This window comes from Orbicella franksi, chromosome 4 (assembly GCF_964199315.1).
Source record: "Orbicella franksi chromosome 4, jaOrbFran1.1, whole genome shotgun sequence".
Lineage (NCBI taxonomy): Eukaryota > Metazoa > Cnidaria > Anthozoa > Scleractinia > Merulinidae > Orbicella > Orbicella franksi.
The window spans coordinates 10,251,775-10,279,096 of record NC_138148.1 but is presented as its reverse complement, the minus strand read 5'-3'; the positions used below and the strand labels follow the sequence as shown (position 1 = coordinate 10,279,096).

The 27,322-nt window shown below is 38.4% G+C and overlaps 1 protein-coding gene across 1 annotated transcript; it reads left to right on the top strand.

The window, feature by feature from the left end:
- Nucleotides 1–1,083: 1,083 nt before the first annotated feature.
- On the top strand, nucleotides 1,084–22,479 carry LOC145484599 (serine/threonine-protein phosphatase 2A 56 kDa regulatory subunit epsilon isoform-like). Its single transcript, XM_081463196.1, has 14 exons — nucleotides 1,084–1,259; nucleotides 1,388–1,553; nucleotides 1,661–1,857; nucleotides 8,659–8,760; nucleotides 11,425–11,517; nucleotides 12,209–12,339; nucleotides 13,382–13,441; nucleotides 14,125–14,233; nucleotides 15,971–16,024; nucleotides 16,527–16,577; nucleotides 16,958–17,077; nucleotides 17,249–17,376; nucleotides 20,914–21,015; nucleotides 21,352–22,479. Exons 1-14 carry the CDS (start codon nucleotides 1,245–1,247, stop codon nucleotides 21,518–21,520), a joined length of 1,497 nt encoding a protein of 498 aa, XP_081319322.1. The 5' UTR covers nucleotides 1,084–1,244; the 3' UTR covers nucleotides 21,521–22,479.
- Nucleotides 22,480–27,322: the final 4,843 nt, after the last annotated feature.

The following is a 27,322-nucleotide window of genomic DNA, read 5'->3' as shown; positions in this document are numbered from 1 at the left end:
AAAATTACTGGCGCTTTACATTAAAGTATCGTGTTTGGCTAATTTCCCACCAATCCACATCATTTTCTGACTTTCTGAGAAACAAGTCGAAACAAGTGAAATCCAAGATGATGGATCCACGATGTAGGTCATGTGACGTCAGACGACGTCATCACCAACAAAAAAAGGTGTCGCCGAGGGCCTACGGAATATCTATTAAACGATAAAACAATTTAGATATATGTCATTATTGTGGAATCAGAGTAGGGACTCCATCCACCCCATGCCTTGCACTGTACCACGGGGGGGTATGTATGAGTTTGCGTTTAAGTTCAGGTTCGAAGATCAATTCGCCGCTTCCCTTGTCTAAATCACAAAAAGAACAAACACCCATGTTCTCCCTCTCGCGAGCGGCCGGCTAAAAAGACAGGCAGAGAGTATTCTTAAACTATTCTGCAAAAAAAATCCATGTTCCATAGAGTCAATTTTTCTCTGTATTCTTGAATCTTCGAAAGAGCGGGTGTATAATTTTATGATACACATTATACATGTTAGTCAGTCTGGGCTTAGATTTAATATTGTGCTTTCATCAAAAAGTAATGTAGTTTTTAAAAAAATTGACAACAAACCACTGTCTCTGCGTCATAAACTTTAGCCACGCCCTTATTATAAGTCAGCATAGTAACAGTAGTAGTTAATAGTCAGATAGAATTTATGCAAATAACTTCAGGCACTATTCATAATATGTCTGTCTGTTTACTTTTTGAAATGCGCGTTTATCTTTTTTTGAAATCGCAATCAGCATAAGCCTATACAGTGGCTTTTGACTTATTTCCTGGTCAGACAGAGGTGACATGAGTTAAAAATAGAACTTTTAACTTACATGTTGTTGAATGTGAGACTTGCCAGTACTTTTCTTCGAAATACATTACCAAAGGACTTTTTTATGAATAAGCTTTCTTTAATTCTTGCAATGTAACTGTAAGTCTGACTTTCGCATAAGCAGCGCTTCCTCAGCTAAAGGTCTTTCTCGTTTTACGTCAACGCGCTCTTAACATCCGGGACTTCTAATATGGCGGCGACCAGTTAGCCAATGAGAAACAGCGGTGTTTATTCGCTGGTTCCACACTCCATAGCTTGAAGTTATCTCTTCCAAAAGATTGTTTAGGCCAAGAAAAGGAATCAAAACGTAGTCGTAGGCTCGGAGAAGGAAGCGATCTTCCCTTTTCCATCGGGAAATCGCCAGTTTGCTATCCACACGTACCATGGACTCTGTGGAAGTGAGTATAATGAGTAGAGATCACGTCAAGCGTGTTGTTGTCGTTACGTATGGCAAGCACTCGCCTCTGTGCAAACATGCTCGCACTGTAAGACTCATTTCGTCGCTTTTTCCTCTTTTGTACTCTAGGCAAAAAGGCCAGGTATTAATCCTGCCCCTGCTACTGCTCATCCAGATCCATTTAATAGAAAGTCTGTTAGGAAACCGCAGAAAGCTGCGCAGAAAAAGCAACAAGGATCGTCTAGGTTTCGGTCCAAGCCAAGCTTTGAGATCCAACCTCTTGGTCTTTTGAAAGGTGGGTGACAAACTGACGGTAGAGCTGGCCTTATTCTTTGTTTGGGCATTCTCATATCCTAAGAATCAATGTTTTACTCTAAAATAACTGTTCTGTTTACAAACTAGACTCGGCGCCAGCCGAACAACAGGAGTTGTTCATCAAGAAACTTCAACAGTGTTGTGTAGTCTTCGATTTCATGGATCCAGTCAGTGATTTGAAGGGAAAGGAAATTAAACGGGCATGTTTAAACGAACTTGTTGACTATATTGCGTCAGGTCGTGGAGTCCTTACTGAGGCAGTATATCCAAAAATAATCGAAATGGTGAGTAAAGCATACGAATGTCATGAGAATGCTGATTTATTATAGTCCATTAGGAGTTGCCTACCGGTGAGTCTGTAGTGGAAAGCTCACATGTTTAGAATCGATTTGCTGAGCGCCTATTTTGTTAGGGAGTTGGGCCCCTGAATTTTCATCTGTCCAGCTCTCAGCAGTCGATCTTTCGTCCATTAGACTCATTCATCTTGAAAGTTTTAGTTCGCATTATCCTTAAGTATGGAAAGATTCGCCCTATAGCAAGTCAATGCTGTCTTCCTCAAGGCGTTAAACAAGTTACAGAACTCCCTTTCCACAAATGGCTGAGGGATGAGATTTGTCGTTGAGTTTATTGCACATAAATCATTATTACACGTCAGTTCTGCAGAGGGTTATTAACTTTCGAAATTTTATATAAAAAAAATCTTTCCGGGCATTTGCAGCAGAAAGCTGATAAATTCCGCCTTTTTATACCTCGGTATTAAACATGTCTGTTAGTGTAAATATTGTTCGTTGTGATGTTTGAGTAGTACATTGAGCCAGGGTTTGAAGAACTTTTACACTTCCCAGATCTAGGATTATTTTGTTTTATTCTGGCTAAGATCTTTGCTGGCGACCAGGCTCTATTGATAAATATATCAATTACTTTGATATTGCCACGAGCGAGGAATCGATCTTCTGCCAAACGTGTTTGATGAAGGAGTGTTTGCCCAACTATGTCTCGGAACTGTAATGATACAAATCCTAAGTAATGACACATATTAAACACTTACAAGTCACCTTTCCTTCCATGCACGTACTTTTGAGACTACCTTCAGCTGTACACTCGATTCTGAAAGATCTGTTGCTGTAATATCCCACTACTTGTAAACAATCTAATATCTTTTCCGGCTATGGAAATTAATATTTTCTCATTCGACGCCTATTGTTGCTTATACTTTGTCCTTCTGTCGTATGTTTTATTAGTTTTGCTGCATTCATGCCTTTAGTTCAAGGGAATGAATGTGTATCTCCTGATTTGGCACTGCATTATGGTACTTGAATTTCCAAAAAGTCTAAGTTGTAGGTGTGAAAAGTTTGACTATCAGTAATTTTATACTTTCGTAATGATTTGAACTTCTTTGTTATCAGATTGTAAAGTAAATGAAAAATGTTTTTAAGTCATGCTTAAGTTGTGCTTCCTATAATGGCCCTTTAGCAGACGTCCCTGGTCTCCAAGATTCACTCTGCATCTAGTAATTGAGAGAATAGAGCAACCATGGCAACATAATTAATATTTATATTCTGCAATTGTATATCTAAAATGTTGTGCACATCTTTGATTATTTAGGAACAGGTACTATTGGCTTCTTGTAACCTGGGGGTTCTAAGATTACGACAATAAGTTGAATGCAGTTAATTCCCAATGACATACCCACTGCTTACAGGGCGTTGCCAATAGTAGCTGGTTGCTGGTGAAAATCACCATCTACTAGCTACTGTGCTGAGCTATCAGTCTGATTCTTTAGAAAGAGATGCCAAGATCATTCATCTACTCCTGCTCCAAGGATAAAGTCGCTCAGTCAATCGAACTTTGACAACCCTGAAACATGTCTGAAAATTTGCCGATACCTGATTGCTAAGACTAGTTTTGACATGTGGACAGTAGATGAATTTCATCCTTTGCCTTTCCCTGGTGAGAAACATCTCACTTGAGCTTGTCCAGAGGACAGATGGATTATGGTTTATATTCAAGAATTTTGTATCAAAACATGGATCAGACAAAAATCGTCTAGTCTGCACCTCTGATTTGTTGTGTACTTCCTGAAAAAAGATACTTTAATGTTGGTTATGCGGTATAGTTAATTACTGTCAAACATCAGAGCTAATGAGGGTAATCTACTACCATTGATGTGGTGATACTTTGAGCGATAGCTTCTTGTCACAGCTAATTGGCACTTAACAAGACGTATTATTGGAGTTTTAGAATTTCCATGTTGCCTTGGAAGTCAAATTATTTTCTGCTCAAAACACAAGTAGAATTTTAAAATGTGTTTTTTAATTCCCTCCCAAGGCAATCTTCCCCCTACATTATTACAAGTATAAAGGAAATAAACCTAAATTAATGTGCTTTTGTGATGAATTATGAGGGAGTAAACTAATTGTTAAGTCAATGATTGATAGCATGTAATATGATGCTGTCAAGAGATGCACACTTCTTCTTTGTTCTGTCTGTCTCTCTCTCCATTTAAAGTAACTTTATTTTTAGCACTATTCCTCATGTTGCCAATATGTGATCTAATCAATTGGACTTCTTTCAATCAAATCGCTGTCATTCTGCCTTGGCTTGCCTGTAGATATCCAGTGCTGTTGTTTAGATTTAAAGTTTGGGCTTTTCACAAGAACGACATCCTTGCGGTCCTAAATGTTGCCAAAGTTGTGTTTGTTCCACACTTTGCGAAAAAGCGGTTTGCCCTCTGAAATTATATACTCCACCAGATAAAATGATGCTAAAAGTACTATAAGCAAAATGAAACTGTCATCGTTATCATGTTATTGCAGAGTTTACAGGATGTACCCAAAACTGTCACCATAAGAGTGCATTCAACATTATATCACAGGATATCCTTAAAAATGGCAGTCACTCTCATTGATCATTTCTTGGTCACATGTGATTGATTAATTTAAAATCCTGTACACTCTGTCCTTCTGGGATGCCGGGTGGCCAATTGGTTAGTTTCATGTACCCAGGAGTGAATGGGCTGCATTCGAGCCCTGGAGTGGGTCAGGGTGTTGGGTTATTGTCTTCAGTGTCTCTCTCCACCTAGGAGTATAAGTGGGTCAGTGGTGGCAAATGTTTGGTGTTACCTTTTAATTGACTACCATTCCTCCCAGGCAGAGTAGAAATACTCCTGGTAGGTTTATTTTACAGAAAGCAGAGACCACCACTGGCCTGATGGACCACTAAGTTCAAACACAGTCTTAGGGTACACACTGTTTGTTGTCTAATTACTCTGCTGTGAAACAAAAAGAAAGTAATTCCCAACTTAATTCAAGTAAGGACACCAGATGCGTAGGAGGGGGCATCTTGTTTACTGATGGGATGGCCCTTTCATAACTTAATACAGCTAAAATACTAAAACATGGATCAGTCATAACACAAAATTTACTAAAGTTTTGAGATTTAAGTAGACAGTGATCAAAAGCGGGGATGCTGCTGAAATATGATAACACTTAAATTAGTCAATGCATAGCATGATTATGTAACCTCATGCCAGCAAATCTATATAACATTACAAAGCTATCTTACATTAAAGACATGAAAAATTAGGTTTCTGTACAATTAGCCAAGATTCACATTAATGTACTCTTGGTTACTTAAGGTTACAGTATACCTTCGGGTCGGCAATTTTCTTCAAATTTGGATTTTTGGGTCAAAATAGTGGTCGAAGAATAATCTCTAATTTCTGGAAAAAAATTTGAAAAAGGCTAAATGTTGGCGGAGAAATGGCGGTTTTACGTTTTCACTGGAAGTAAAACTTTACCTCTTGATTGACAGCCCTATGGCGCATATGCAATCAACCGAGACGATTTTCACGGGAGTTATCTATATGGATGTCACGAATTGACTACTCAGTTGATCAGCATTGTTGTTCTGACTACCCAGCATTTTTGGTATTAGGCGTGTCTCTATTAAGTTATAAGTAAACATAGACCACGTTTAAACCATGGACCAGTTCGAAAAAGCGGAAACAGCGAAGAACAAATGAAAATACATCAATGAGTGAAGAAGCAAAAGTTTGCCACGCAGATGAAGCTATAGTTATCGTATAAGGTGGGCAAATATTCGTGGTAAGAGAAAAGAAAGGTTCTGTAAAAATTTCGGAACTTGACAGCAATAACAGGGATGCTGAGTCTGATATCGACGAATCGTCGGACTCATTGAGACCATTTGAAATATTATCCATGCACAGTTGCCCACACACAGTTGCTCTCTGCACTTTCTTTTGTTTGTTTCCTTCGCTCAGCCACTCTAGCATTCGTATCCCTTTTAGTCTTCCCCATTTTGCCAGACCAGCTTCAAGAAAAACCGAGCTACAGAAAAATTATCTCTCTGCCTTTGGTTCCTTGAGCACATTGCTAAACACAAGAGTTTTTTAGAGATTCGCACATAAATTTCACCAGGAGGTTAACGGTAGTAAACTTTCCCTGCATTGATTGGTTTAGTTATCTGAGAACCCAGTTGAAGGCGTTTGTGGGCGGAGTTTGTTTGCGAAGCAGAAAATTTTTCTTAGCGCTGTTTTCTCGAATAAATTTTTTCACTTGAAGCAGACACTTTAAAGAGTTATAACTCAAAGGGATTTTGTTCAATTGCTCTTAAATTTGGACAGTGGCTAGTTTAACATATAAACTACAAAAGCGTGTCTGGGAATTGTTAATTTCGAGATACTTTTTCTTCAAGAGCGATTTTTGTACGATCACTCCTCATTTTTTTAATCCTATTTCGAAAATGTTCTGTTACTTTTTACTACAATTGAATATGCCAAAACGCAGACACCTTTTTTAAGTACTTTGGGCCCTGAAATCGAGGAAAAAATTAAATTGGTGAAAAACTAAATTCGCTTTGACTTGTAGCTTTCGAAAGATGATTCGGGCGCTCGCATTTAGTGGTGGTGAAAAATTCAACAATTCATTTTCTTTCAAAATTCTTGGTATAGTTTGATAGCCAGCTCCATGAGCTTTAATTTGATATAGGGGTTTAGGTATCTACAGCTTAAACTGCACGCGCTACATCGCGTGCGCGCAAGACACCCCTGAAGGTATACTGTAACCTTAAGTCCAAGGCTGATGTTTGTGCAAATTGTGTTCAAATTGTTTGAACACTTGTATTGTACAAAACAAGGTGTCATTATAGAGGTAACCTCATAAACTAGATAATCCTTTAGATGTCTTTAGCTTAAAAGAAACTCTGTTCTCAATTGCCTTAAATTTCTGATCAGATTTAACTCAAATTCACATTAGATTACAAAATTAAAAAAATGCTTCACTAGCAGTAACAAAAATGTAGGACAGATATGTTTATGTTTAAACAGTGAACATTGTCTAAAGTCTGTGACTGTTTTGAGCCGGTTCAGAAAGTATAAAATTTTTCCCCAAAATACCAAAAATTGGCAAAAATAAGTGCAACAAATGTACTGTAAGTGCTTCTTTGGTATCTAGGAGACTTGATGACCTATATGAGAACTCTTTAGATTCAGTTTGTATCCAGGAGACTTTAGATAATCCTGGAGAGTTGGCATAGATGTAAAGTTCCCATATATGTGGAGGGACAAGAGACCATTTATTTTAGGCTATTACAGAGATGTAAATGCAAACTAGAATCATTATTACTTAAAAATCTAATAATTAAAGCTGTACTGTAGTCCTGTACTGTACGTACAAGGTGTTGTGTTTGGTGAAAACAACATTGAATTGGCATAATCAGTATTTTTCCCAGCATCAGTGTTGAGATGGGTCTTGATCCATTAATAGTTTCTGTAGAAATGAAAAAAATTGTTAGGATCTCATGGTAAATACAATGTCTGTAGACATAGTGGAAGTCTTTGAAAAGTGAACTTGCTGGTGAAATTGCTTGAAATTTGCTGTTTTCTAATTCTCTGACTCAAAATGGTAAAAAGTTTTAAAATAGATGTAATCCTATATGATAATTTTGTATGAGATTATAGTGATTTTTCTTTCAAGTGCTCATTATCAAAGGTTTTAAGTATCTTATTGTTTCTCTTAAAAGATGGATATAGTGACTTCAAAACATAGCAAACCCTGTACTTACAGTTCTTACTTGAAGTATATGTTTCCAAGCCTGGGCTCATAGTTTTTTGATAGAACAAGGCAAATTGATCTTTCTTACAGATTTAGACAGCTGACGGTTTGTGCATTAGCAACATCCACCCCTACTGTTCAATGTATCAGTTGTTTAACTCTTTAACAGTGGTTAGTTTACCTTGCAGCTCCCAATGTTGGTCCATATGGTGGCCTGAGTAAATGTACATCTCATGTTTCCCAGTCCTTCCCACTTATAGACCCTTTGCATAAATGCACCAATATTTGGATAACAATACTTATGCATCTTAAGTCTCACATTCATGTGAAAAGTCCTTTGTCTGGAAACATAAGGACAAGGCTTAGGATGTATAAAGTATTGTTATTCAAATTCAGGCAGTATTTTTGCAAAGGGTCTATCAGACATTGGAAACTCAATGTGAAGAATTTCATAGTGATAACTCAGCTCTAGTCACAAAAATCCATGCAGGGTCTGTAATTGTTTCTTTTTACACACCACTAGGAGCCGTCTCTAGCTGGCCATAGTAAGCCCGACCTTTATTCTCAAAACAACTCCATAAAACATACACTGTCTTGAACAAAAAACACAGAACCAATGCACAATGATAGTCATAATCTCAAAAGAAGTGCTGAATAAGGCTAATTATTCAACTGAGGGTGGGTGGGTGCGGAGGTCAGACTATGGCAGACAGCAACAAAAACCACTACGTGCCTTGCAAATCGCATGACCTTTATTAGCCCCAGACCCAAGTGGTGTGTGAGAAAAATATTTTCCAGTTCTTTTGTTTTTCTCAGCCAGTGGAAAGTATCCCTTATTTAGCACAAAATAATAACTCCTCCAAGTTATTGAATAGATCGTAGTAGAGCATTGTTGTCAGTATGGAACATTTGGTGTAGGACATCCATAAGAACTAGTCATGGTCAGTGTGGTTTTGCTCTTGAAAAACAGTGATGTACTTTTATTAATGCACATTCTTTGTTGTGTTATAGGTCGATGCAAACATTTTTAGGACTTTACCTCCGTCGGACAACCCAGACTTTGATCCAGAAGAAGATGATCCAACACTAGAAGCATCCTGGCCTCATCTACAGGTGAGTCTTTTTAACTTGGCACGGTTCACTCCTGCTTACAGTTTACCAGGGTTCCCAGTGCTTTCCTGGCGGGAAACACTTTCGCCTACTCAGACACTGGCAGGGCTTGAAAAAAGTGCTGTCTGGTCATCCAGGACAAGTAGATTTTCATTCTCATGTGCCCAATGGGCAGGGATCAGGCATGTCATCTGCCATCTAAAGCATTTAAAGAGCAAACAAAGACTTACCCAGGGCTAGCAAAATTTGAGAACTACTTGTCCTAAGGGCTAGCTGGAATTCAAGTTTTTTAGCCCTGCACTGGATCACCAGTCTGTCTGAAAGGGCTAGTCAGGGTTATTTTGTTGTATTGTGAGGCAAGCCTTTCTCCATCATTGAGTATAAATTCGTACTGGCAAATGTTTTGGCAACTTGACAAATTGCTGAGGGGGCAGGGGGGGGGGGGTAACATGTAATGGTCTATCCCTTCTCCTCTCTCTCCCCTTCCCCTCCAGCTTTTTAATAGCAAGTCCATCCTCTTGAACTTGGATATTTTTTTAAGAGTTCCAAACCTCCTCCTAAAATAATTCAATAGAAATAACCCTCAAGGGCCTTACTAGAGCATTAACAGTATTTGAAATTCACACACAGTAACAAATAATAATAATATACATGAAAAAAGTACTCAATTCTGATTCAAGGAAGGTCTTCCAGCACTTCCTCCGTGAATTTTTTCATGTTTATATTATTAATCAGTAATCATACAGTTTTTCTCATTCAATTGGGAATTAATTTGCACTTTTGAGTTTTTCAAAAACCTGAAATTGCACTCAACGAAGCGGCTTGTGCAATTTCAGCTTTTTGAAAAACACACTCGTGCAAATTAATTCCAAATTGAACTCGAAACCATATGATTACCTATACTAAACTCATTTTAAGTCGCATGATAAATTAAGGAGTGTGCATACTTATGTCCACTTGATGAGTTCACTTATATGATGAATTCCTGCCAGAAAAGGTGAATGATATCAATAATGTGGTGGAGATAATAATTACTGCAAATGAGTGAGATTTCATGTTTCTCATATACTTGTACTTCACATTCATAAAATTTACATCTATTTTCTTCCAGAATTTTATTCCACTGAATCAAATTTTTGAAATAAAACAAAAAAAATGCCATTTAGAAACATCCAGTGAAGTGTACTCTGTTTAGGGACATTGTTTGTGTACCTGTTTTAATATGTATATTTTTTTACGTCAGGTGATGTTGTTTCTTTTTCCTTTTGAACTTAATTGAAGATGTGACATTTGGAGAAGGTTTTATTTCACTAAGAATTTGCATGCCACCCTAAACATTGCATAGGGCTTAGTCAAAGTGCTGTTTTAATTGGAACGTATCCCTTGATTCTGAATTTCTTTGTGACAATGAACATATTTGACAGATTTTCTAAAAATCTACTTTGGGAAAAATTGAAAAATAAACACTGCCACAGGAAGTTTTCATTTGAATTATTACATGTTAGGAGTCAATAGTAAATTAAATTTTGACTCTTGAAAGGATAAGCTTAGCCTCTAGAATAACATCAAGTTCTTCTTACAGCATTTTAACCAAAACAACAAAACCTTTAGAACTTGATTATGACAGGAATAAATGAAATTGTTTTGCTGAACCAGTCAAGAAAATGAAGCAGATACTACATGTTTACTAATCAGATTAAGAAATGCAAATTCTAAAAGTAGAGCATGCAAGGAAGAAACAGCAACAAGACATTAGAGGATAAAGTACGATAAAATGAAAAAAAAATGATTATGCTTAGAGGCAAGTGTTGTAACTAAAGATCAAGTGTTTCCCTTTGGTTTTGCAATCATGCTTCTCGATATAAAGCATATTTATCAAAAAATATGGGTTTCCAGTATAATTATTGTTTATGACTTATGCAATATTCCTTTTTTATAAGTGCTACATAATGAAACAATGTTACCCTGAAATGATTTACTGTAGCTGAAATTTTGAAAGTGAAAAGTTTGTTAGTCATTGAAACAAACCAGAAGGGAAGACAACAAAAACTTATTTTTTCAAGGTTACTATTTTTTATTTCCTTTTTTGTTTGGTTTCTTCTGTAAATGCTTGGGCAATAAAATTTTAATCTAATTTTGATGAACAAAAATAAGAACTCTGAACTGGGTATCTATAACACAGTTTTTTTTTTTTGGTTTTTGTTTTTACTCCCCAAAATAATCAGTTGAATAAAATTACACTTCTTTGTATATGGGTATATTTTGAACTCACTATGCAAACAACTCCTAGTTCGCTTGGTAACTCAGTCTCTAGAGCACTGCTGTGGTACCAAAAAGGTTATGAGTTTGAACCCCTTACAAGCTAGTGTTTTTTTTGTTTTGTTTTGTTTTTGTTGTTGTTGTTGTTTTTTTTTTCCACACTTAACATTCACAACTACCTAAATTGTACAATTAACTGGTGATGATCTCTCTTGTTGTAAAATCTTTTTCCATCAGTTACAATACACAAGTTCTAATTTATTTACTTGATAAAACTGGAAGAGGTTTGTCAAGAATTGAAAGATGTGAAATTGCTTTTGTTTTGAAGGTTAACAGGGGGTTAGGTTAATGTTACATGAGGCCCTGTCTTCCCTTTTCTGAAAACAAAATGGAACTTTACATTTGCAGATAGTCTATGAATTCTTCCTTCGGTTCTTGGAGTCTGCAGAGTTTCAACCCAGTGTTGCCAAGAAACACATCGATCAGAAGTTTGTTTTACAGGTAAAAACTGGTTCGATGACACCATTTTACTGGGACATAACATAAACTGAAACAAAGTTTCTTTCTTATCATTAGTTTAGGTTAAAACTGGGCTTTTATTTCCTCTGGTGATTAAGGTACCATCAATTGAAGTTAAAATACAACTCTTGTTACAACTTTCAGTGTCACAAACACTGAAGTTGAATCCCAAATCATGGTTACTATGACAATATTAGTACATCTCTGTTGTCCACCAACATGACGGCGTGAAAATAATGTAAAGATCTGGAACTTTGTTTGGTTATTTGGGCCACTGATCATCTGTTCTGGACAACAATCATTTGGAATTAACACTTTACCTATTACTTTAACAATGCTTGAGGGTAACTTTTAGTCCACTTGCAAAGTTTTGCTAGCAAGATTTTTCCCACTAGCAAACTGGTGAGACCACTAGCAAGTTCTTTCCAAATGTTTGGGAGACATGGATGATTCTAACTCACAAACGTTTGCTAGTGGATATTTTTCTCACCCGCAGATTATCAAAAATCACTTGCATTTTGCAAGTTTGTGAGCGTTAATTTTGAGCCCTGCTTTAACTTCTCAAATGGCTAAAAATCATAAGATAAATATACATTGTTTTTAGAACTTGATAATGTCACATGAAAATGATTTATTAGTATTTGATGTGGTGTCTTTAACGTTGCTCTTGCAGCTTCTGGAACTTTTTGATAGTGAAGATCCTCGTGAGAGAGACTTCCTCAAGACAGTCCTTCACAGGATATATGGAAAGTTCCTTGGACTTAGGGCTTACATTCGAAAACACATCAATCACATATTTTTAAAGTATGTGCATCCTATTTGTTACTATTTTATGGTGATATTTTCCCACCCTTTTCACTCCCTAAAGTGATGGATGTGTAAATTCTCCTCACAGTATCAATACCTTTTCAAGCAGATGGGTGATAAGAATAAAGAAAGTCATCCGCTTAAAAATAAAAAAAAAATCAATCAATCAATAAAATCAACTTAAAATATATTTTGAGCAAATTCGCAGAATTAAGTTCAGAATTTGGAATTCAGATCTTGGGAGTGAAAGGATTAAGTTCAATAGACCTCTTTAGCTTGGGCGGTTTGTTTTCCCATTGCAGACCACGTGATGATACTCTTGAGGATTCTTGCTTTCAAATTCTTAAATAGTTGCATGTATATGAATGAGTAATTTTAAGATGGTTGACGCAAAATTCTCTACAGAACATCACATGGTCTACAATGGGGAAACAAAGTGCCTAAGCTAAAGAGGTCTATTTTTACCATGTTGGTGTACAGTGTAGTTATTTGAGAGGTTGAGATTCAAAGAATTATGAATGAACTAGATTTTCAGTATATGCTCAGTTCCCACCTTGATGTAACTACTCCCTTAGCTTGTCCTATTTTTTCATTTTTTATGCGAGTTATTTTTCTTTGAGTGCAAGCGAAGTATTTTCATCTTTCCCTAAGCGATGACTTTGGTTACAAGATTTTGCCAGTACTTAGTGAAGAAGGCTGTGTGTGTTAACATTGTTAATTTGGTAGGAAAGAGAAAACAGCTGTCAACATTTTACTAGGAGTTTTAGCAAAAAGAAAGTTTTTACATTTGTGTATTGACACACCCTTAATAAAGCAAGAAACTAGTTTTCAAAGTGTACGTTTGTCCATTCTTATGCAATCAAAAATGATGCAACTGTCCTCAAGCAATTCCACTATGTCAATAATAAATTATGTTCATCACCAAGATTTAGAGTTGTTTTTTCCTGTTCAATGAATCCCATAATGTGTACTCCTCTCTCTACTTGTAAGAGTCTTAGTTGTGGTTTTGAACTTGCTGAGGTGTTATCCTATGTCACAGATTCGTTTATGAGACAGAGCACTTCAATGGGGTTGGAGAACTACTAGAAATCTTAGGAAGGTGAGTGTGACTGTTTTTTTTCTTTTTTGGCTTTATTTTTGGCACAAAACTCTTGTGCTTTTCTAATTCTTACTCCTAATTCCAGGACCAATTCAGTCACTTGGACCTGTGTAGTGGATAGTTCTTAGAGTGACCTTGCCCAAATCTTTCTGCACTTAAAACTAATTTGTGTTCCTTGGAAACCTAACTTTAACTGCAAGGCTGACCCTGACCATGACTGATAAGGCTTACACCACAAAGCACATTAGGAAATGTTAAGTTTCCTTAAGCACCCTAGTGTCTTCCAACTAAAACAATGTCATAACTTTTTGTACCTATAATTTGAAGAGCCAGTGGTATTTCAAGTAAGAAAGGTTCCTCATATTCTAAATGGTTTACCCCATGGAGAAGCCAAGATTTAAAGGGGCTCAGTCATGGTATTTTGAGTTATTTTGGCCACATACAAAATTACCTTTAAATGGTAGGAAACCTGAAAATAACAGTTTAATAAGATGGAAAAACACCAAAGAGATAGTGATAAACCATAAAGGAACAAGGATGGCTAAGGATGGAGAAGGTTAACACGGATTACAAACGATGAATTTGAAAAATTGAGGGTAAAGTTTTCAACATGCGCAAACAGTGACTGAGCTCCTTTAAAATGAGTTTTCATTTGTTAGATAATCACTGTGTTTCTGTTTCAGTATCATCAATGGATTTGCTCTTCCACTGAAGACTGAACACAAGATGTTCTTAAACCGAGTTTTAATTCCTCTTCACAAGGTGAAGTGCCTGGGCCTGTACCATGCACAGGTAAGAATGGGAGACAAAATGGAGGCTATTCTGTGATAAACACACGAAATGACCTTTCCATTTTGAAATAACCTATGGCCAGCATCACTAAATAAATACACTGTGTCAAGCCATTCCCTTAGGGGGAGCAGTGCTCCCATGACTGACAATATCTTCAATCCAGCCTTGAGGGGCAGCCTGCACCAATTACAAGGTTCTTTATAATTCACCAATAGAGTGGTAAAAAACTGGTTTTCATTTGAGTTTTGAAAACTAATTGGTTTTGCATCAACTATGCTACACAATTGGTTTAAGAAACTCGCGCCACTTTTTCATCCAATCAGAAGTAAAACCAAAACCAATTGTGACTCGCTCGCACACGTTTCCCACGCTTTGCGTCAGCTCCATGTACTTACTTCGAGTTTTGATTGGTTCACTGCATTGTTTGTGTCCTTTGTGATTGGCCAGAGTGATTACTTTGGCTTTGATTTTTTGACATTCAACTGAAAACTGCTCTAAAACGAAGGTAACCAACACAAACAATACCCCTAGCCCTAAGAACAAAAACCTTTCAGATTAACAAGAATGAATCAAAATAGAGGTTTTAAAGAGGTGTTGGTCAGCTGAGCCATGAGTCATCCTCACCTTCTGTAGGCGGACAACTCCTTTAAGGTGGCTCCCTATAGTTTTACGATCGCACGCGCATTTAGGGCGGAAGCTCAAGTAATCTGCGCGCGCTCAAACGAAAACATCAGTGTTTTTGGATATTTTATTATGTCAACATGAGCACAAAAAGCAAAACTGACAGTGAATTTTCTTGCGTTTCCTTTGGTGAAATTCCGTAAGATGCAGACTGGTAAAAAAATACCTTACTTTAGATGGAGCTCGTTTTTGAGGGAAATCTATCAGACTAGTTTTTCCGCAGCACTAAAAGACAGAAATTTTCAAAAATCTAAACAACTGCCTTTACAAACCCAATTTTTTTCGTGTTTCAAATTCGTATCCTGCCGGGTTTAATGTACTGTTAAAAATTTGGAAGATTTCACTTTCAGGAAATTCAAGAAAATCACAAATAAAGCCATAAAAACGGTTAAAAACGCAGTTGTTTGGGCATTTACAATTCAAGATTAAAAGCCAAAATTTTAGCAGAGATGATAGTAAATCAATATATCATCATTACTTATTACATCTAATAAGTTTGAGAGGACTGGGTGTTAAAACGAATGCAAAAACAGCATTCAAAACATAACACTAGCGCGCCGAACGCGATAAATCATTACCTTATCGAGCCACCTTAAAAGGGGCTCAGTCACGGTGTTTTGAGTTATTTTGGCCACATACAAAATTACCTTTAAATGGTAAGAAACCTGAAAATAACAGTTTAATAAAATAGAAAAACACCAAAGAGATAGTGATAAACCATAAAGGAACACGGATGGCTAAGAATGGAGAAGATTTACACGGATTACAAACGACGAATTTGAGAAATTGAGGCTAGACTTTTCAAGATTCACAAACCGCGACTGAGCTCCTTTAAACAGGCACTTGATCATGATCCAAAGTCACATATAAACATTATGATTCATAACTTCCCATAATAAGCCTATCACCCAAGCAGAGACTTTCCTCTGGTCCAAATGGATGTCCACCTGCAACAGCTTTGACTGTAACTACTGAGTAATGAAAGCTAAGAAACCCTGTAGAAGATAAATCTAAATATATCTTTTTCAACATTTCTTTTCTTTCGTTGTCTTGCAGTTGGCATATTGTGTCGTTCAATTCTTGGAAAAGGATGCCACACTTACAGAAAATGTGAGTTTTCTATTATTCTGTTGAAATTTTGTGATGAACATAAGAAATATGCACTATTCCAAGAAAACTGAATGGAATGTAAATTTCCAGGGAGATCTGAGTTTCCCAAAATTTGGGAACACCTTGCAAAGTGGTCTTCTGGCTGGTCTGTTGAACTCCAAGTTTCAAACCTTGCGAGCGTTAGAATGTGTTTTGTTCTTGAGCAAGGCACTTATTTTCACAATGTGAATTGTTCGGGCATACTGATTCTTTTGTGTTATATTTCTTTTCTTTTGGAGGGGAGGTGGGTGGGAAGGGTAAAGTCGGTAACCTGCGTTGGAGTGGTACCTAATCTAAGGGGGGTAGCAAGACTTCTTTGTTGCATCATATTACAAAAGAACAAAGTTAGATGCGATCATGCCAGCATCATTGAGCTGTCTGGTTCGACGGGGAATACACTTCACTTGTGTCTTTCTTGTGAAACCTGATTGTTGTTGATTTTTTGTTATTGTTGTTGTTTTAGGTCGTTTTAGGCTTACTAAAATACTGGCCAAAAACAAGCAGTCAAAAAGAGGTGAGTAATACGGTTAACCCGAGGATTTCCTTTTCAGTTTGTGGATCTTTCACTTTGTACCTCCTTTGTTTAGTTACTCACTTCCTTGAAATCATCTCCAGAAAAGATAATTCATTAGAAGCTAAAAATTTACGAGTTTTAAAAGTGTCCACACCCTGCAGAATTTGCGTTGTGATTTCATTTGAGGACCACGCCCCAAAATATATTACCTTGAGAATTTTTTGTGTTTGTTGCGCCTGACAAGACAACGTATCCAAACTGGTTTTATTTTCATGATTTTGCTAAAATTGCTTTCAGCTTTGAACTGCAAGGCGACCAATTATTTAATATGGCTTCTCGCCTGTTCCTTCGCGTTCACAATGGCACACTTTGTTTTACAGGTGATGTTCCTAGGTGAAATAGAAGAAATTCTAGATGTAATAGATCCCGCTCAGTTTCAAAAAGTTATGGTACCGCTCTTCAAAAATATCGCTCGATGTGTATCAAGCCCGCATTTCCAGGTGAGTTTGAAACATTATTTGTAAGTTTGCTGTTTTTGCTGAAGGGAGAAAAACGGGAGTGCCCTTGGCCGGGGAGAATTGGGACAGGACTTTCCCCAGGACTCTCGCGGCCACCTCAAAGTCAGCGAGATGATTTTAAATTGGGTCTATTTTTTTCTTTCCTTTTGTTAGGTCGCTGAGAGAGCGCTTTACTTCTGGAATAACGAATACATCATGAGCCTAATCGAAGAAAACTCGAACTCCATCTTACCCATCATGTTTTCAAGTTTATATAGGATATCCAAGGACCACTGGAACCAGTAAGTACCTGAACTTGTAGAAATCGAGCCTGCGTAGCAAGCGTTTCACAGGAAAGTGTGGGTGAGCAAAGTCTGGTCGTGCGAAAATTGGAGCGAGAGCAAAAACTCGACCGGGGTGTTTGCTCTCGCCCCAATTTTCGCGCGGCCAGAATGGGGGAAAAAAACTGTTCGTTCATAGGGAAACGTTTGCTAGGCAGGCTAGGAGAAATCCTGGTCTTTTCGTCGACAGTTTTTGGGGTCGTCTTTAAATACTTCGAGAAGAACCAGATAACGGCTGCGAAGGAGTTTGTTTGGCAAACAACAACGTCGATAAACAATTAAGAGGTATAATGAACAGAACAATGGCTGCGTGTGTGATATTGGCGTGTTTTGTTGCCGTTAACCAGAAAGGAAAATTTTTTAATCTTCTGTTTGGAATTTATCGCGGTCCTACATATTCTGTTTGGCGTTGCTCGGATAATGATAGACAAATTGAAAGAATCCAAATGAAAAAAAACCAGGCATTTCTCTTACGCAACAAAAAGTGACTTAAATTTGACAGAACTCGATGTAAAAACATGTAATTGGTGGGAAGTTTTGAAGTAAAACATGTAAACCAAATCGTGATTCGAGAGAAATCACGTGACCTAAGTCACAGCCAATTACTATCGTGGTTAGAAATGAAATAGGCCAATCAGTTCGGTTTAAAAACCTGTATCGTACATTATAGAAAACGAGGGGAAAATGTAGACCAAACCACGCTTGGTTTTGGTGTTGCACCAGCTGGCAAAGAAGGCGTCATGTTCGTGAAATTGAACCCACTGGTAATACTCAAAATAAGATTTTACTTCGGGTATACTTTAATTTGAATTTTTGTTCACATGGGAGCAGTCAATTTGTTCTGGTAGTTCGTCTGGTGTGGGGGAGTAAGGATATTCCTAATGACGAGAGAACCGGTTTTATATAAGAAACACGTTTTGTGAAGCTCTTTGCCGACCTTGCGTGTTACTTAACAAATCAATGGTCATTTTGCGTAAGAGTATCCTATGCATGTTGAGATCATGCGCATCGTATTATCTGTCTGTTGGTGGAGATGCTTTTACCCCCGGGTTCCCCCCGATCAGTCATTGTCTTCTTTTCTTTCTTTAAGGATTAAAAAACTAAACATATCGCGTTAAGACGCTTTTCAATCAGAACTGTGGTCTGGTAATCCTAGGATTATCGATTTCTAAGACGATTAGGAGAAGAGAATTAGGAACAATTTAGACAGTTATTGTGTTCGAAACTCCTCAATGGGTGTTAACTGTGCAGCTTTGAAATGATCGAAATCCGTTTCGTTTGTTGTTATTTTTACTTCTGCTCTTTTGGTTTTCTTTCTTCCGCCTTTCTGGTTGGGCGTAATCTCACTCGGTCAGTTCAATCGTTTCTGCGTTATTTCTGTGCTTTTGTTGGATCAGCGTAGTTTAGTGCGTGCCCTTAATCTGTCTAGCAGCAAATCTGTGATAATCCTGTAGACTCCAGTCTCCAGACATCACGGCGCACTTGTTCCATTGTCGCCCCGTTGCACCCACGACAGAAGACGAGCCAAGCGGTGCTGAACTTTGAAGCTCCCGCGATTCACCTGATAAGTTTGCACGCCAGAATTTGTTTTCCTCTCTGATAACAAGCGTTATTCTAATGGGTTGTTCAGAGATTAGAGGAACAGGAGTGGAGCATTTAAAGAAGACTGCTTTAATCTTGATCGACTTTTTTTTTGAATTACCGCTAATCGGCTTTCAAACAACCGAGGCGTAATCACGTTTTCTACTCGTGTTAATCGTCTTTCCCGCCCTCCACAAATTCTGCGGCGAAGCCCACCAAACCATTAAGCTTACCGTAGACTTTCGCGTCTATCCCTAGGTTTAAAAAAGAATTGTCAGCGCACTGTTTTAAAATCGGTCGCCGAGTAGAACCCCGCCATCCCGTTGATGGGGTCACTTTACCCTCTCCGACTTCCGAACAAAAGCTCAGTCAATAATAATAATAATAATAATAATAATAATAATAATAATAATAATAATAATAATAATAATAATAATAATAATAATAATAATAATAATAATCGATATTTAAACAGGGTGACCCCTTCAGTCGCAGGACTGGTATCAACGGGGGCCCTGTATAACGTAAAATAAAAGGAGCATGTATAAATAATATATATCTATAAAAAAACTAACTACTTTAACAGATACGCTGAAATGTTTAAAAAATTAAAAAGCTTAAAAAGGTAATAGCGTTCTCATAAAAATTGGATATCGAATTGAAAATGTTCTATAAAAATAACCTAAGGGAAAAAATCGGAGATAGCCTTGAAACGTTCCTTAGGTGGCAAAATCTTTATGTTCGTTGGAAGACTATTAAACGTGCATTTTCTTAGTTAAAAGAACCCCTTTATTAATGTGGCCACTCCGTTAATACGGCCAGATTTTTGTGGCCCGTTGGTGACCGGATTAACGAGGTTCCACTGAATGTAAAGTTTTTAAAATGAACTATCCGACAAAAATCGTCCCTTGAAGGTCTACGGTAACCCAAAGCTTTCCGTTAGCATTGATAAAATTTTTCGGTCTCTCTAGTAACAACAATTAACGTCCGTAGACTGGCATTGCGTTCTTACGTTGTTCTTGTGTCTGCGTTTGGAAAATCTTCGTATGTGAGGCCCTTTGGGGGTTTTCGAAATACAGATAGTCAGGTAAAATATTCACGGGATACAGGATGTTTGGGGAGTGGAAATTAATGGGACATGGGATATTTAGATCATTTATAACGGGACATCGAGTAGGAAAATCGTTAATTTTGCAATAGGCCATTTCCGAGTGACTTTGTGTCTCTGTTTCAAAACGAGTCTTCGTGCGAAACCTTCCTTATGAGAATAAGTTTGATTTGCATGAAAGTTAACCTGTAGACGGAATGAATGGTTTAGCACGAAGACAGGGTTTTCACACAAAGGCAAAAGGCAACTCGGAAATGGTAGGCCAAAAATTAACGGGATGTGGGATACTAAGACCCACTCTCCCCCTCTCCCCCCCCCCCTCCCCCAATGGGGCCCCGTATGTCAATACTTTCCGGGTCTCGGTTTTTACCTAATCAGAAATCCGGCAAAAACTCCATTAGTCCCCTTTGTTTGAAACTCCATTTCGTAAAAACTCCTCTCCTTATTGTCTGAAGATTTCTCACCTTTATTCCAGAAAATGAGTGGCCGGTAAATTGCTTGGACTCTTTGCTAAACACGTTGAATTCTGGTTATAAACTCATCAAAAGAATTCTTTTTGGATGGGAATGTTCCCAGGGCAACATATCAGAGTTTACCGTGTTTATCTTTTCCCAAGCACCGTGAAATACAACAACGTTAAATGCAATTAACTTGGCGCTTGTTTGTATTCATGTCTGGCTGCGATCAGTCGTGTTTCAGCCTGAGTTTTCGTGCGAGTTTTCATCAAGCCTTTTTTATCCATCATTATTTGTTGTCACCATCAATCCGGTTTTATAGTACAATACTAACTGACCTGTCTTCGCTTTCAGGACCATCGTAGCGCTCGTCTATAATGTTTTGAAGACCTTTATGGAAATGAACTCGAAACTGTTTGACGAACTAACGTCTTCGTACAAAAGCGATAGACAAAAGTGAGTGTACTTTTTTTGTTAGGTTGATTTAGAACGTTCTTTTCCGATGCGGAAGGAATGAAACAGTTTTTGTAGTAAATGAACTACTAAAAACAATTTTGTTTATGACATATATTACATTGCAGTGAATCATTTAACTAGTTCTTGGATTCACTCCTGGAAATGTTGGATTGGTTTTGAAATGAGGGCACAATTTGAAGGTGGATGCAAAAGAATTCGATTTTGTTGAGTACTGGAAAGTTCTCAGCACCTTCACCAGTTACTTTTTACTTTCGGATGTCATCGGACCTTTGTCTTGCTTGTGGTAACTATAAATTGTTCGCCTTTTCTTTTCAGAGAAAAGAAAAAGGAGAAAGAAAGAGAAGAGCTGTGGAAACAACTCGAAAAGTTGGAAATAGAAACGAGAAATAAGTCAACTTGCTCGGCGTCGAATCCCGCGGGCTCGAACCCGAATCCCTCTACCAGTTCGGGAGCCGGGACAGCGACTAAGAATGCCAAGAGCTGAACTCCCGAGCGCCGCCCGCGGTTGCTGTTTTGTCCAGACCTCCTCCGACATTTTGATTAGTGTGAAAAGTGATCCAAGTGACACTCCGTTGACCAGTGACTGAAAGAAATTATTAATTTCTAATTTGAGGAAGTTGAGCTTTGACTGACCACACCTTCGAAAAGCACGAAAGAATTTATTAATTTAAGATGTCGTATATTGTTCAGACTCGAGGGTTGTTACATACCCTTGTCTTAAGTTACTCACTGCGCGCGGAGGGAGGTGGTAAAAGTGACGCCGAAGCGCCGTTTTATTGTGTATTTTGTTTAATGTGGTCGTCCGGCGCACGGCGCGCTCGATTCCGTCTTGATTACGGTGTCGGTGGTCATTTGTTGCCTTTCGTCGTCCGGTAGTACAGTGACATTGCCTTACTATAAATGTGTGTATTACTGGCGTAGAGCGGTCATTGTCGACCAATACTCGCTTGAGACGAAACGGATACGTTAAGGCCTGGATGATATTGAAGTTTAGAAAAAAAAAATATACTTGTAATCAAATTCTGTAGATAGCCCTTCCCTAACAGGAAACCTAGCCCGCAGAACAGTGTTGTGGCGTCAATTCAACCAAGATGGTCGTCGCAAGGACAAAACAGGTTCTACCCAATAATGTATTACGATACCAATTTACCACAAAAAGCGCAGAAAACGAAACCCATTGAAAGGAGATTCATTTCTAAATTCAGCGCAGAACTACCCTATGGCCGTAGTGAAACCACGAACATTGCTTTGCAGACGAGGTTTCCCAGTAAATTTTGCAGCCCTATTTCTCTAGCAATTTTCCTTGTATGTAACTTTTTACTCTGATGTCGCATTTCTTTACTACTTTGAAGTACAGTCTCTGTAAGAGACGCGCGATTAACTGAGTTGAAGGTATTTTTCACGTGATGAGGGAAAGACCAATAAACAGCATAAGATTCCTCAGGTTCTGTTTCTTTCTACAAGTTAGGCGAACCGTTCAGTCAGCGTGAGTAAAAATACCTGCGTAGAGGAGTCTGGGGAAGAAAGGTGTTCCCCTTGTCCGTGAAAAGATGTCTGTGTTTCTGGACCCTGGACAGGAAATCGGGCGTTAGAAAGAGGTAGATTCTCGAGCTAATTTTCTACCAACAATGAACGTTCTTACTGGTAGAGTTTGGGGGTGAAAAGACCATTTCCGTATTCTCGGTATTGGACTGGAACTAGCTTGCAACTGAGGCTATTGCGGGGAGTGTTTTCAAATGCAAACGACATTTAAAATCTCTTCAATGCTATTCCCCGTTTGAGCCTCCATTGGAAGCTAGTTGCAGTCTAATTTTACGTGGCAAAACCCCTTTTGCGCCTGTTCCATGTTCCTATGGTCCTGCCCGGGTGGAAGGTGAACGTGACTGTAACCCAAGGCAAACCCATTCACTAGCTTTGTTAATAGTTAACAGAGAAACGCTTGCAACAAAGTTCAACCAATCAGAACAAACATGCCTTTCCTTTTAACCAATCGGGAGCCAAAGCAAACCCAGTCGTGACTTATCTGACGCACATTTTCCCGCGTTTGGCGCCGATTGCATGATTCTTCCTTGAATGCCGTTTGGTTTGATTGCAATACTACTGCAGTGACAACCGACTTGCGTTACGTTTTCTTGATCGCGGAACTGTTCAGCTTCATTTAAAGTGTCTATACGGCCAACAGGGTTTTTGTGATTTTGGTATTTCTACAACATCTGAAAATGTATTCACACCAAAAAAAAAAAAATAATAATAATAATAATAATTCCTGCGCTTTTTTTGCCATGAAATCAAGCTTTAAATTTCCCGCCTCGACCTCGCCCAATGAAGTTAACCGCGTAATGAAAGATTGGCGATGAATGACGTCACTTCAAGAACATCTTAAAGCTTCATATTTTTATTTTGCTTGATTGACGACCGCATTGTTTGACAAACTTCGGTTTGTTTGCTTTTTGTCGACGAAAACTCCTAACCACTACTGAAACAACAGTGACCTGAACTAGCAGGATTTAGAAATTCCTGACTTGACGTCACGACCCATTCAGGAACTCAGACTCTTTTTTTGCACTGTTTCACGGTCAACTTCATTGGGCGTGGTTGAAGCGGGAACTTTAAAGTTAGATCTTTGGGCGTTAAAATGTCGGAATCTAATTTTTTTTGTTTTCTTAGAATACCTTTTTACACATTATAGAGATACCAAAACAGCAAAAAGACCCCGTTGGCCATATAGACACTTAAAAAAGAAATTTGTATTGATGGAAATTTTTGAAAGAGCAGAAGGTGGTAGTGAATTTAGTGGTAAATTCAGAAATCGGATCAAACTGTTTTGGCGCTGTTTTTCGGATGATTTGGCCTGGGTTTTCTCTTGAGCATTTCACGCTAGTTATTTTGAAAGCGTTCAGGTTTTTGTTTGGTTCGTTTTTACCCAGTTTCATTCACACCTATGAAATGTAATAAGTGATGATGAGTCACCTCTGTTAACTTAGCTAACAACTTTTTGTCTTGATTTAAAATCTCCCAAACGAATGAGTTCAGTGTTTATGTGGCCTTGATTGTGATGCTCTTGAATTGCCTTTGGTGATCTTCAAGGAAAACGATTTTCAAGTAAGGTAGAATAATTGTTAAATGTACCAAATTTTACAGAATTTTACCCAAGAAAACAGAGGAAACACCTTGTCAGGTTTGCTTTTTTTACGATCATGCTGACGTCAAAAAATATCGGAAAAGTCTGCTGTTTTCCCTTGAGCGCGCGCAGATTACTAAAGCTTTCGATCTCAATGCGCTTTGTGTCTCGAGAATGGAGGTTCGCAGTAAAAGGTATTTATAAAGAAGAGAACTATTGATTACAGAAATAATACGATGAAATATAAAACTATAAAACAAAAAATATTTTAAAGCCAGATCCGTATTTTAAAACTGTTAAATTTACGTGGCATTTTCTAATTGTTCTTTTAAAAGCGTCAATATCTAAAGTCAATATTTCTTAGGGCATGGAATACTAAAACATGGGACATTAAAACAGAGTTTTTGTCTGAGAATGTAACTCGTCTCACGTTTAACAAATAAATCTTAAAGAGGGTTACGTGCATGTGTAGCACCATAAAAACGGTTGTGGGCTGAAAACAATAACCGCTGACAACAGGTGTGCCTAAGAGGTAATCAGTCTACAGTGTTTAAAACTTCTTCCGTTGGTTAACATCAAACCAGGCGATAAATAATCTTTACTGCTCTTACATGAATCCGTTCCAATATAGTCAAAGAGGGTCTTATGAACCCCGTAATGATTAGGCCATAAGAAATAGATGTTAAAATGACCTTGTAATAGAAATCTAACTGAATGTTAATCGGTTAACCAGTTGTTAACGAACTCGACCATTGAACCTTCATTTAACGCCGAAGTCTCCACAATCAGCGAACTTACCAGCTTACCAAGGGCAAGAAACCAAAAGGTCAATCTCGAGCCTACGTTGTATAGTCTTCGGCTCGACCCAAACGCTGACCGAGCCGGAGAGACTGGGCTCCAGACCGTGTTGTCATTTCAATGACGTCATCACGTTTGGCGCCAAATCAAATGGGCGTGGAAGAAAACGCCTGGGTACTAGCCTGTGCAAACCGGTGGCCGGGTCTCTCCCGGCGCCCACCCGTGCAAACCTGGCTGAAGTTCAAGGCAGTTGTACTGTAATACCGGTCATCTGTGAACGCTTCGATGCACTGTGTCTACCGTGGAATCACGGAGCGATCAGTGTTAAATTTGTCACTGTGACACTAAACAAAGCCATTTTCAATGCACGACGGAAGCCAGTTTGCTGTGCGATACTGACTGGAACAGAAGTGTTGTGATGAAGTCTTCGCTGAACTGTTCAAGGTCTGTATGGAATAACTGGATTTTAAGTACTAGGAGTTTTGAGTCTTTCTCATCACGCTATGCCACTCGGATCTGTTGCGAAATCAACTACGGGTGTCCCTCGTTTTGAGATCCTCTGAAAGCTAACAGAGTTAGCCAGAGTTGTTCAGGAACTTACGCGTAAAAAATCACGTTGTCGGTATAAGTATATGTTGCATTTTTGCCTGGGTTTTACAATGTTAATTTGGAGTAAAGGCCTGAACTGGACGGCGGGACAGGTATTAGCCTATTGTTTCAGAATTGCAAGACTACTGCGTTCGTTGGTTCTCTCCGGAATTTTTATAGGAATTTTTATAGGAATTTCATTCCATTATTTGATGCAACTGACTATCAAAGCTGCCCAGTTGTTCCTGTCCGGCGCTAAAACGGCACCGCGCCTGTGACAGATCCAGCAAACTGAGTTAGTTTACTGGAACCCTTTTCTTCTTCGTTAGTTGTTAATAATTCATCGTTCCGCGCTTCAAGTTCCTTTTCTCCGACAGTTCCCCAAGAAAATTCCCATTCTTTCACTTAAGTTGTGAAAACTTGCAAACTTTGGAGATAAATGCGTGAAAATTATCTGTCTGTTGTGTTATGGGAGGAGAAAAAGCGTGCAATCTTGTTCTTGCAGTTCTGGCCCCTCGCGTATTCATTTAGCAAACAGTCTGCCTGCACCAGTTAGTACTGGTGTACACTCACACAAGAACCACAGAATTGTCCATTGCACCAGAATCAAACACTTTCTCTTTTAATTTTAAAATCTGTGTGAAATCGCAGCAGCTTCACAGTAGACCAAAAACTGGACAGCAATAAACCTTGCTCGTTGAAAACCGAATTTATAAACCTAAACAGTGGCAGAAACAAAAGACTTGATCGCAGCGAGTCCGGCATTGCTTAAGTCAATCGTGTTCTAATTTACGCACAGATTATTTGTTTTTCTATGCTCCTTTTTGGGGTGTGCGGTGTATAGTAAGTCGTTACAGTCAATAGAGTTAAAGTTGACTGTGATTACAAGCAGGTTCTAGGTATGGACCCGGAATTTGTCTCATTTGGGATGAAGCCCGTTTTATCACGAAATGTGCTTTCAAAGTAGCTCGCCACTGACAAGGCGTTAACTTTTCTTCAAGCCGAATTCTGCATCAGATCATTGTGTTAAGTCTGCTAAATGAATATGCGAGAGGCCACTGTGTATTAACAACTGAATTTTAGACCGTTCATTTTGAGTTCAAGAGTCGCCTCAATGATTCACACGGGCTCGGTGACTTGATTCACGTGTGTTGTCTTAGCATATCGTGGACACACGGGTACCCTGAAGCTAAATAAACTGATTAATGGTCCAAAGCAAAATCAGTTCGGAAATCAGGTCAGCTTTCATAAAAATTATCGTGTCAACTAGAGCAGCTCGAGATCAGTCAGATCATTTCCTGACACGACTGCGCAGCGACAAACATCGCAACAAGTTTTTCCGTTTTCTATCGGTCAAATTTGTTTAAAGCAATGCTACTTAATTATTAAAGGAAAATCAGCTTTGCGACTTAAACATTTTAGCATCAGAAGGTTAAAAAGAACACGCTGTTAATCAGCCTGGGTTTCATGCAATCGTAGGATGTAAGCTGGTCGCTTGTTTTGCAATACGTTTTCGTCTCATTACGGGGAGAATTTTCCACGCTCTCAAAAGTGTGTTCAGCTGAATTTCAAAGTGTTCCTCAAAATTACGTGCTGGTAAATTGATTTTAGCAAAAAGCTGAAACAAAACGAAACTGGCTAAGCTATAAGAGCCCCCCAAATGAGCGATTACATCGGGTGTGGTCTCAGTGCTCTGCTCAAATTACACAAAAATGCTCCTATCCTGTTAGCCTGATATGTCCTACGAACAATACCACTTGAAACTGCCGGCACCTGGCT